Here is a 12,273-nt window from a genome sequence, read left to right as displayed (position 1 = left end):
GACATATGGTACAACCATACCCAATTGTCCATTCAGGGTCATGGTACCTATCTCCAGAGATCATCGGACGAAAGATGGGGTACACTCTGGATAGGTTGCTAGTCCATCGTAGAGACACACTCTCAACTAAGGACAATGTAGAGACCAACTAAGCTAGCAGTCATGGGAGAACATGCCAGCTCCATGCAGAAAGACCGCTTTCACTGGTTCGAAGGTGCTGATACTTGCTCGTTCACAGTCACACACCCCCATGACCAGCGTCCCATTACCTCAGACCACCCTCCGCAACATTACAAGTTCATATCAGTCCTCCAGTCACTGTCCCAGCACCGTCCTGCCTCTTTCCCTGTACCTCGTCCATGTGGAATGCTGGCCTCAGTCTGCGTGTGTGGGTGTGTGTGACAGTGGTGGAGCCAGGCTGGCTGTGTGGGCGGCCATGTGTTTCCAAACAGTGGAATCTGTCACCGACACCCCTGGCAGAGCAATAAGCGGAGCCTTAATGAGCTCAGCAGATCACTCGGCGCACACATCAGAGACGCTGCAGGATCGGCGTGGACTCGTATTGTTACGCTGCTTTACTGTTGACTAAACAAAACCACAACCAGCACACCAATGCAGCCACTCCATGCCGAGGCTTTAGTAGCGCTTATATGCACGAAGCCGCTCATTACTTTAGCATTTCCAGTGTAAACCCACACACTCACTCCTAATCCCAACCCTGATCCATGGAAGTGTCTTTGTCGCTCTGCAGACCAGAGCCATTGCTCAACAAATCTCTGCTCATTTTTGATCAAATTAGAGTGGAAGACCCCCTTCAATATTTCTTCATTATGATGCATTTATATATGTTAGTGCTGACTCAGTCCTCCATTTGTCTTTCTTACTCCGATGGGACAATGGTGTCTAATTGGTGACCACCTGCTCTGAAAATCACATCATGCTTGCTCTATATTCAGATTTCCCTTCACCAAACCAGCTGGGCATATGATTTACACAATTACATGGCATCTTTGGTCACGTCCGCAATAATCAGGCATCATGAATCTTTGGGTTTTATGATGATGAATGGCTTAATCTGAAAGCAAACGCGACAGAACTTTTTGATCATTCGTCGGTCGTTAAAGCTGGTGTACCTTTCCACCGTGGAGGGTTCCCTACTCCTCCCGCTCCTTCTCTCATGGTTGGTGTCATTGTTCATTGAAGACATTAGTGACAGTGAATGTGGGGCTCTAAGTCAGCCCCATCCTTTCATTCTCCCCTTTTAGCCGAGCGCTCCTGTCACCCAGACCCTTTTAATTCCCTTTCACCCGTCCGGTGGCCGGCCCCCTCTCTCACTGGTCCTATTGGGGAGCAGACAATGGAAGCCACCCCCCTCTATCCTCTTCCCTGACTCACTTGCCTCTTCATCCCCCTCTCCTCCTGTCCCTGGGCTCTTGTAGGCGTCCTGCGTGGTAGAAACTGCTGGCTCCAGGCTGCAGTTTGTCACAGTCGTTCAGCTGAGACTGATTGTGATTGTGGCAGATGGGCTGGAGCTACTCAACCCAGGCAGACCCAAGCACTTCTGTCTGTCCTTTCTGGCCTTCGCTCCCTTGATCTCGACCTCTTCCTCGGTTGTCCCTATCTGTTCCCTCGTCACTGCCTTCTTTTTGTGTGGTGGTGCTCAGCCCAAAGCTCGGTGTTTGCTTCAGACAAGGTGCCTGTCAGATCATTTAACAGCCTGAAACCGCCTCACCTACCTGACACTGGAATTAGTAAAGCTGGAGCTTTGCGTTGTTTGGAACTGTTCGTCTTCTTTGGCCCCTCAAGGCCGCCTCATAACTGGTCATAAAACTGGAGATTGATTTGAAACTTGATATTTCCAAGAGCTGTCCTAAAATCATTATTATCTATTTCTTGGCCTGATTTTGTGCTTTTTCTACCAAAATGTTCCCACGATGTGGTGATAGTTTTATTTGTTATCCCTAGAATTTTAAGGAAATAAAAAAAGATCGCTGTCCAACTTTGCCCAAATATACAAATTTTTTTCTGAACATACCCAGTAAATTTTCTTAAACTACACTAAAACTGTCACATTGTAAGATAGTGCTAAGCCGAGACCAAACTCAGATCTAGAGTTGCATCTGACACTCGTATGTCTGCATTTGACCCAGTTAGCAATCACTGGACGTTTCAACCCAAAGTTCAATGCGATATGGTTCCATCAGAAAAGAAAATACTGGACGTCTTCCACATGTACTGTTGTACACATGCATACGTTCAAATCAGCAGTGTCTCTTTGCTGTTCTTCTTCTCTTCCACCTTTAAGCTAATATACTTAAAGCCCCAAACTTGTTCAGCCTGAACACTTCGAGGATAAACAAAGGCTTGTGAACTGTATGTTTTGTGTCTTGTCTACACTCAACCTGAGGCCATGAGGCTGGGTGGAGTAGTCAGTACTGTAAAAGACATTTAAAGCCTCATCTGCAGCTCTGACATCAACAGATCAGTAAAAAACTGAAAACTGTAAAGAATTTTCTGGCACTTTAACCTTCAAATGCCTTTTCACATGATGGCAACACCAGCCATGGCTCCATCAACATTTTCTCTGCAAAAAAACAAACAAAACAAAACAAAATGCATTGCATTCCAATGTGCAAACCCTCCTATCTACTGGTGGGTCTGTGCCTTACCAAAGGCACCAAGCGCTCGGAAATTTCTACATCTAAACCTCCAGCTTAGAGCGGAGGACTCTGAGATATTTAGTCCACGCTGTTAAGCAGCCTCTGCTTTCTGTTTATCACAGTCATGTGTACTGCCAACATCTGACGATGATGCATTTCCTTTTTTTTTTTTTCTTTTTTTCTGACAACATTGAACAGGACTTCATAAACCACATCTATCTCTGGGTGGGTTAGCATTAGGGGATCGTCATAGGCTACTTGCCAAAGTGCAAAGATCTATTAGTTTCTAGCATTATTCTCAAGATAGTTCAGTCTATGCAGTCAATTTGGTCGTGGCATACTCGTCCAGGATGGAAACTGGCTTCCTCCAGTAAAACTCACAAAGGAAGGAAACCTGATGAACAAAAGACGAAGTGAAACCGTCTGAGTTGAAACCAAAAAAACCTGATGTACCAAAGTAAAACAGGAATCAAGCAGACTAGAAAGCAGAACAAGGGCATGATCCGAACAACCTGAGAACAGGAACTCAACAGATCCGGAGGAACAACCTTCCAGCATCTTTATTTACACAGGCTTACAGACACATAAAGGCGTATAAAGGTTGGAATCATTAGTAAACGAGGCCAATGTTGAGGCTGAGACTCTTGAGTTGAACATTACAAGCTGGCTGCTGTTCGTCTCTTCATGTCCCCTATTTGGAGTTTAAGCCCCCCCACCCCCTTCACACTGCTGTCACCCCTAAAAAACTCCTCCCTCTGTGTTCAACCCCCACCCCGACCTGGCTTCTCCTCCCCTGAGGACAGAGCCACCTTCGGAGGGGCAGTGGAGCGGTAGCCCTCTCCCTGAACACATGTCAGACGTCCTGTAAGCCCGGAGAGGAGGGACGCAGTCTCAGCAGTCCGAGGCAGACGCAGAATGAGAGCGGAGCAGGAGATGGACTGAGGAGAAAAATATTCAGAGAGGAAAGATAGAGGCAGCAGGCTGGATGGGCGGGTGGAGGGACGGCGCTTGGCGTTGAAGGGGGAGTGTGTTAGCAGCAGAGAGGAGAGTCGAGGAAAGTCGTTCTCCACCGGCAGACTGTGGGAGACGGGGAGGGCAGAGGACATCAGAGGAGAGACGCTGCATTGTGGATGTAAACTTTATCATCTGCGGATCGGTGGGGAGCAGCTGCAGAGCAGGAGCAGAGCGTGCTGCTGGATTACCATGCGTGTCCTCTGAATGCACCAGGATGCTGCCTCTCCAGCAGGGTAAGGAGCCCACTGTCATCAGCACACATGGCATGACTGAACTGCGTTACGGGAAACGCAACAGCTAGAGTTTACTGCCATGTAGGTCGATTCTCCACAGTCAGAGGAGCACATGAGTCTCATTCTGCATATTTCACTCAGAATGATCGCTGTTATCCATTTGTGGGGGGGGGCTGGTCTTGTTGCGACAGTGTGGGGTCGGGTTAAACTCCTTCGCTTCTGATTGATAGCAGAAGGAAGCAGCTCTCTTTAAGAAAGACAATCAGTCATTGCAGCTGATTTTAATCTGCAGGAATGCACAATGCACGTTTCCCTTCCTTCTGCTCCTTTTGTTTCCCTTCCACTCTCTATGAGGCAGATTAAGTTTTTCAATCCGGCCCACTAATCCCACAGTGAAATGACAGCATCTGAACAGGGTGTGTGTACTGGTAAATGGCTGGGACTGTGCATGATGATGGTCCCTCTGTAATGGTCATCTCATGAACTTTTTTCCTGAATTAATGTAGCGTGACGTGAAGTCTTCCCTCAGACTCAGCGGGATGGGATGCTCGTAGCCAAACACACCAAGGATAGCAGAGTAGGATCCTGGACTCCGTCTTGATATTTTTGGCTGACTGTGTTATCTCTAAAAACAGAACTGTGAGGGAGTGTAGAAATAAGGGCATGGGAGAGTATGGGAGGTATCTAGACTCCCAGGCTGGTGTTGACAACACGCCAGACACAAATGCCATTCTGTGGTGTTTTTTTTTTAGATGGCGTTAGGTTGTTTTTGTAGCTTGGAACTGGTGCTTCTCTTCACAAGAGGAGCCATGTGTGGGATGCCCTTCACCTGTCAGCCATGAACGTTCTCCCTGTTAACTTCTAGAAAGAAAAATTTTGTTTTTATCTGTCAAACAACCAAAATAAAATTAAAACGAAAACAAATTTGGCATCAAATAGTAGTGATTAGTGATTAGCAGTCATTGCTAATCAAACCTAACATTTTTTTTATAAAGTTTGTAGTATATGTCGTAGCCATCTCTAATAGTTAACAAATATTGCTAATAGATCCCAATATCTCCTCAAACTTTGAGCATTTTGATATCAACTTACATTAATAAAAGGTTGAAACGTCTTTCCCAGTCTGTTGGCTGATCCTTTAATGATTAAAACAGAATAACAGATTAAACGGATGCTAACATCGTGCTAAAGTACCATCCTCGGTCATGATCCAGGAGAACACGGTGAGCTGCTCTCCATTTATGTCAACATTTACACTCTAAGCACATTGAAAGCAACACAAGCTTCAGAGACGTGACAACAATTGAAGTTCCTCCAAATCAGCTTCATTTTTCTCAAGTTTAGAGGATAACATGCACATAAAGCTGCTATCAAATTGCTGACATGAATAATTTTGTCATAGCAGCTTAACAGGACATATTGTAAATAGTTGCAATCACCTAGTGCTAATTGTAGCCATCTGATTTTGCCAGAAGTAACACTTAGTTATTAAAGTAGCTTCAGTTATTAAAAATTGTAATTTACCAACTGTAAATAGTAAACAACAAGTTGGAGCTTTATTGTATCATTGCTAGTTGTGCCAGCCATGAAAGAACGACCACAATTATATCAAATATTTATATTATTTTGTTATGTTTCATATTTTCTCTAGATTCTGGCCTCAGGTTTCAACTAATCTGCAGTCTATTAGGCATATTTAATGCAAATTATCATTCAAACTCAATAATTCATTCCCTATATAAAGCCACTTCACTCTCTAGTACTCTAGGCAGCCTGGGCTTGAGTTTGGCATTGGTGGACCAGTTAAAGCCTTTATTTGGAGCAGAGCAGCAGGCCGTCGATATCACCCTGCCACCAGGGCAGATGTGTTGGAAGGATGGGCAGTTTGAGCCGGCCGCTCTCTGAAACCTACCTGGGGATTACTGGATAAGAGGATTGCCAAGTGGAGGGATTTGATTTTATAGAATTAAAACTGTAATTCTCTCCATCCCGACTACGCAGACGTGTAGCTGTTTGTCCACAGAAGCATTTCCCACCGCTGTGCTGATGTCATATGAAAACTGCAGCGTGTGTGTAACAGTAATGGCTCCCAAAATTTGGGTCAAGACCTTATTTGAAGTTGTACACCACCAGTAGAGGAAAATCTCCGTGAACCGATTATGTACCCCCAAGAACTGTTACACAAAGTGTAAAAAGTGGTCATAAAATAAAATAAAAAAAAGTGAATTATTTATATGGGTAGCCATTTCTAACCTTGATATTTTATGATTCAGCAAGATCACACCACTTTCCTTGTAAAGATATAGATGTGAAAAGTTTCAGACTGGGCCTGGAGCCGCCCACTGGCAGCACTCAGGAGGTGATTGTCATCAGCCTTGAAAAGAACCCAGATTAAGGCAATCCCAACCCATCATGCATTCTATTGTATTTACTTCCACCCCTCTAACTCCTGTCCATCACATCGCCTCTCACTCCTTCACATCCGACTTTCCCAACTTTCCTCCCTCCTCCCTCTGGCCCTCTCCCAGTATGTGGCGCTCCATATTTGGTGGCCCTCAGCCGGCGTATTGGGTCCAGGTCAAACAGAATTATTAAGGAATGTTCCCTCGTTCAATGACTGGCCCAGTCGGCCCCGGCATGGGAGCATTTCCCGTCCATTGACAGCCAGAGGACTCCAGCTCTGACTGAGAAGGGGAGGACACTCCTTCCAGACAACTTTCCCATATAATTCCTACTGTCTCTGCTGTGTTCACTGGCGCTGGGGAGCCGTAAGCTAGTTTAATGATGTGTACGTGTGAAGCAAATCTCAGGATCTCACCAGCCCAACCGAGCCTTGTTGAGACACTGCTTGTGTGACTGCAGGCCATCCAGCTCAATTAAGGGTGCTTTGAATGCATTCCTCCCTCTCCCCTGCTCGACATTTATCTCTCCCAGACTAACTGCTTGTGGGATCTCTGAAGGCAGCCCAGTTCTGCTGAGCTCTCTCTTTCTGCAAATGCAGCGTCTGAAGACAAAAGCTTGATTAAAAAAAAAAGCACAAAAAAAAAGCCAGACTACATTTTTATTATCACGCAAACAGACAGAAGAAATGATCATCCGGATGAAACGTCGTGCTTCGTGTCTCTGTGAACGCTCACAAGTTGGGAAAAGCAGAAAGAAAGTAAAAGACACTACCTTATGACTGCTCTCTTTGTCTCCCGTTAGCTGAATTTAGTGTAAAATCACTCAGCAAAGATGTAAAGTTTAATGGTGCAACACAGTTTATAACCAATAAAAGGCTTTTATTTGCTAGCAATCAATGGCTTATTGCATGCACTGACTGTTTAGCTGGGAGACAAAGCATTACCCAGGAACCCTGGCTGAATGTTGAGTCACGCCGTCATTAGAGCGTTCTTGTGGTTTCCAAACTACCCCAGTGTTTGAATAAGGTGCTTTTCTGCATTTAAATGACATGCTTTCCTGTCAGAATCAAACTAAAATACAGTTTGTTTCACAATAGAGCACACTCTGAGCATCTCTGCTTGCAGATTTCCAACTTATATTTTTCTTGTTCTAAGAGCTTTTGTTGATGGTGTTCCAACTCTTGGAAAAAAATATATAATCCCCAAACTGGATTTGTTTTTTAGGTCATATACTCGCATGCCAGCAGTTTACAAGATAATATGCTGCTGCCCTTGTTTTAGTACACACAGGCTTCCCGTTGACACACTTTCACTCTAGCATGCAAGTTTTTTAGCATTCCCTCTTGTTTTGGATTACCTCTCCTGCCGCTGTGAGACTGTCAGCGGAGCGAGCCGTTTATGAGCTTGGAAAAGGAGTCGGCGTTGCGTTCTAGCTTCGTGCAGGGCCAAGAATGTCAACAAACCTCACCTCTCCGCTATCTCCGCCGTAAATCATCGGATAATAGTTGGAGAAGCCCGTAGGGCCACATCCAGAGGCTGGAGGTGTTGGCGCAGCTGGAGAGGAAATGGACAGTGGGGCTTCTGGAGAAGCTCAACTTCTGTGCTGTAAAACTCTTTTCCAAACACCTCTCATGTTGTCTATAAGGTCTTCTGGTGACAGAGTGAATTACAGCGAGAGTACTGACTTTTAACTGCTAGATTACCAGCATGCCGGAGTGGCCAGGACTCTACGGCAACTGAAATAACACGGCAGAGAGGATTCCTTGTACTTTATCTCTCCATCAACACCGAGTTGCCTGCAGGAATGTTGACATCTTTTATCAAAGGGAAAGCAGAAGCCCTTTTATGGTACATCTAAATCAAGTGATGCTACTGAAACTGACCTTTGTGAACCAGCCAGACAAACATCCAGAGATGGCTAACAATAAACGCTAAAGACCTTTGGGCCAACTGCTTCTGTTTACTGTACCTTTGTCTGTATTGTGTGTGAAGCGGTCATTTGTCCACCTCTGCAAATGGTTACGCTTTTGGCTTTTGTGAAATATTGTAGCTCCTGCACATCCTGCATTAGTCAGCAGATCCTTCCAGCTCTCTGTTACGGCAGTGAATGTGTCCCTGTGCCCCGGTCACCTCATTGCTACAGAAACCGTGGAGTCAGATCTAGAAGTGTCTGGTTTAGCATTTTCTTTAATGATTTTGACTCTTTGTTTTGTTTGAGGTAGAGGATGTTGGGATGTGTCTCACTGGTAAAGACTTGCTGGTATTTGAATGTTGGACGTTGTGGAAGTGCTTGTGGTAGTGGCTGTTATTGGTCAGTTTGGGTCATTTCTAGACATCCAAGAACTTTATGAAGTTAAGCAATAAAGATGTTGAACAGTAGAACACCTACTTACTGGGCAATCCATCAAAGTCGGCACACTATCTCTTTGGTGTGTCCAACCTAAATCAGCAATAAATGAAGCAATTTGGGGGACATTTTTAAACACTTGTGTGCATGAGTCTTAGCTTTTGTAAATGCCTGCTGCTAGGGGCAACTGGCAAAAAGTATTTGACAGATATTATAATCAATTCACTCTGTGTTGTACCATACCAGAATGACACGGTACGATGCTATGGTGCTTTTTGGGAGGTCATTGATGACATTTTCTTTTATAGGCATCACAAATCAGATTAAATCATATGACAAATGCATAATTTGACTTACTGTTGATTGAGCCAAGAGGTTTGAACACCTTAAATGAAGTGCACGTGAAAATAAGAAGGGATTTTTACAACCTTATATTGAGGTGTTTATCAGTCACTGCTGATAAACACCAGTTTATCTCTGTTTTTTGGTGCTGATAAACACCAGTTTATCAGCAGTCACTGACAAACTGGCATTTCTGCATTTCTGATCAGAAATGCAGAAATGCAAGGAGACAAATCATCAAAGTGTTTGTCTGTTTGTGAGAAACCAAAACCATCCTTCGTTTTTACAGAATCAACTCTGGTCTGCCGCTCGAACCTCTTTGAAGTGGTTGAACACTGATTAGGCGTTGGCTCCGAGACATCACTGGCTCCACTCCCCACAAGAAATGCACATTAATAAATGTTTCCCACAGGTCATTATGGCACCATTAACCTAATTCACTTCTTATGACCTGTGTGCTGGTGCTCATTTCGAAAACAGTTCAATAATGAAATAAGCGCTAGGTCTGAATCAGAGATATTGTTGACTAATTAGGTTTCAAGTGCTGCCCATCAGATCAGACATTAAACTTAAGAAGGGGATTACTTTGAAAAGTCAGCTTATGTAAGAGCATCTAAAACCCTTTTACTCAGATGGAAGTACTCATCTTCTTTCTCTAGGTCTCTTCTACAGAAAGTACAACACCGTGAAAGGTGCTGAAGTGAGACATTCCCACCAGCTCGCCCTTAGCGTGGCATCTTGGCTCCTCTTCAAACATTCCTGCCTTCAGACACGACTTGGCGTCACATCTCGTGAGGAGCTTCTCCTTGAGGCGTGCAGCTGCCTTTCTGTACAAATCTGTAGTGACGGGAGCTCCTACCTCAACACAAGTTGTCATGTTTGTTTTTACTTTTATTGCCCCTCTTGAAAATGCAGGTAAGCATCTAAATCACAAGGTAATGGTTATCCAACAAGATCGTCACTTAAGCTCAATTATGTGTCATTGTGGGACACAAGCGGATGACTTAGACAAACAAAACCTGTAGGAATGTGAGTGCGTGGCTTTGAGGGCTGAGGCTGGTGGCTTCCTCCTTCTACTTTCATATCTGTGCAGCTTTAACGCTCACCGTGATCTCTCTTTAATGTCTCGGACATGAAAGATTTACAGTTGTGTGCCTGCAAGTATTCGCAGGTCTTTTGCCACCGTGTTTGCACATGTGCGTTCATCCATGTGCCCCTGCGAGATCTGCTGGTAGGCGAACTGTCTGAGACAGATCGGCTGGAGGAGGGCGTGGCGGCACGGGGTGTAGAGGCCATGTTTAAAGCACATCTGCTCCTCCTGGACAGGAATGCATCTGAGGCATGGAGACAATCGAGGTCAGGTCCCGTTCGGAGAAAGAGAAAACACTCAGACAGAAAGGCAAGGGGTAATCCTCGCTCGGCGCAAGCATTCCTCTGAGTCTCTGAGGGTTCCTCATGAGGGATTTCTGCTGCTTCAGATATTTGTGCTGAATTAGTGTTTGACCTACTAAACGGGGCACTTTCGTCTCGCAACCATCAATCTTTTAGAATCTGCGACCAAATCTTGTGTACAGACAACAGCCAAGGTGCCCAGGCATACTCACAAGGAACCCTGACATTATCAAACTCCAGGCACTCAGCATCTTGTTGACTTTGGAGGAAAACGTCTCTGATTGTGATGATGTCAACTTGCACTACCGCATTCTGCAGCAAGTCCAAACATACCTCCTGGTATCAAGTTGTGTTAAGTCGGCCCTTGTTGCTGCTGTTCACAAGGCATGCAAGCATCCGAATCAAAGCAGGATCTGGCCCAGAAACTGCTTGTTCTTTTAAGCATGCGTTAACAACATGACAGTAATTATAAGTGTTTATTTTCACGGAGTAAAGCATTATTTTGGCACATGGCGTCCGGAGAAGACAGAGTTTCTTTGTTTGCTCACAGCAGAACCTCATCACATTTCAGCTCGTCAATAATTGATGCTCTGCCGCGGTGAGGCAAGGCTCTCTCCGCCTGGTCCTGGCTCAGTCTGTGTGTGTGGATGGGTGGGTTGGTGGGTGGGTGTGGGCTGGAGGTGCTGACATGTGGCTTCTGTCTTGCCGCTGGCCGTGCACTGCAGACGGAGCCCGCTGCAGGAGGCAGGAGGTCAGGAACCAGCTGTGTGCTCGGGTCAGGCCGCTGCTCGGCACCTTCTATGGTTCTCTTCGTGATTAATTGGAGCTGCCTGATGCACTGGGCCTGACTGAATGGTCACAGATGTGTGAAGGCCCAACCTTTATATGCGTAAAGCAGATGAAAGTCTTCACACTGAGGGCTAAAGCTGTTCTTTGCATCCTGAGTGTTTTAACTCTGCTTTCCTGTCAGGCTGGGTTGGATGTCCTAACACATCAAATGCCTCGCTGGACCCTTTGTCCCACGCTGTGTTCTGGGTTGAGGGTTTGGATCTGAGCACAGTGGTTACATAACACTGCAGGAGGATTAGGGACGGGGATGGCTTGTCCAAGCCTAAATCGTAACCTCCGATCTGCCTGGCCTCTGACCGTGGGGATGGCGTGCGCATCCGGGCCTCTGCAGACACTCTCTGCAGGGGCCTGAGCAACTCCTGCAGGGTTAGAGGCAAACTGTGGAGTTTCATCTGTTAACAGAGCAGAATGGAGCTTATAATTAGATGGTGTTGAGCAGAATCAGAAAAAGCATCAGATCCAGCACTTTTCTCCTCTCTCATTATGTGCTTAGCAGCAAATAATGTTTGGATTAAAGCCCCCCTAAACATCTGCCTCCCACAATGCAGTTCCAGAAGAACATGGGTCCAACGTGTCGGCTCAGGTTGGCAAATGCCTCCCACCATGACTGATCGTCCCCCCCTAACCCTGACAGGTCGTGTCTTTGCATGTAGCGAAGGCAAACAGCATCAGGATCAGAGTCTGGAGAAGAGGCAGGTAGAGGTGCTGCGAATGCTGCGAGGTCAGAGTCCTGTTGGCTAGGGTCATGGTTTGATTCAGGAAGTGAAGGTTGTCGTTGAACAGTGGACATTGTCTTCACAAGGTGACCAGGATGCGTTTTAACTGGTGGAGTCTTGGATGACTTACTGGTTGCTTCATGGTGCTGGGTTCACTTTCTGTTGGGATGAAAACACAGAGAATCACAACATCCATATCATCTGAACCGCTCATACCAGGACACATCCATCCATCCATCCATCCATCCATCCATCCATCCATCCATCCATCCATCCATCCATCCATCCATCCATCCATCCATCCATCCATCCATCCAT

General features: G+C 45.6%; 1 protein-coding gene across 4 annotated transcripts in view; it reads left to right on the top strand.

Moving 5' to 3' along the window:
* The window catches only part of LOC103473550 (nck-associated protein 5-like), a 133,350-nt gene that overhangs the window by 57,801 nt on the left and 63,276 nt on the right, over window positions 1-12,273 (top strand). The window contains exon 1 of one of the 4 annotated variants that reach the window (XM_008423886.2): window positions 3,491-3,907. The exons of the other annotated variants lie outside the window; for them this stretch is intronic. Within the exon in view, the coding sequence (XP_008422108.1) occupies window positions 3,879-3,907 (29 nt within the window). The 5' untranslated portion in view covers window positions 3,491-3,878. Of the gene's footprint in view, window positions 1-3,490; window positions 3,908-12,273 lie in introns of those variants that run through there. 4 annotated transcript variants of the gene reach the window in all.

Source organism: Poecilia reticulata, linkage group LG2, assembly GCF_000633615.1.
Source record: "Poecilia reticulata strain Guanapo linkage group LG2, Guppy_female_1.0+MT, whole genome shotgun sequence".
Taxonomy (NCBI): domain Eukaryota; kingdom Metazoa; phylum Chordata; class Actinopteri; order Cyprinodontiformes; family Poeciliidae; genus Poecilia; species Poecilia reticulata.
Note: the sequence above shows the minus strand (reverse complement) of the source record. Positions and strands in the feature narration are given on the sequence as shown.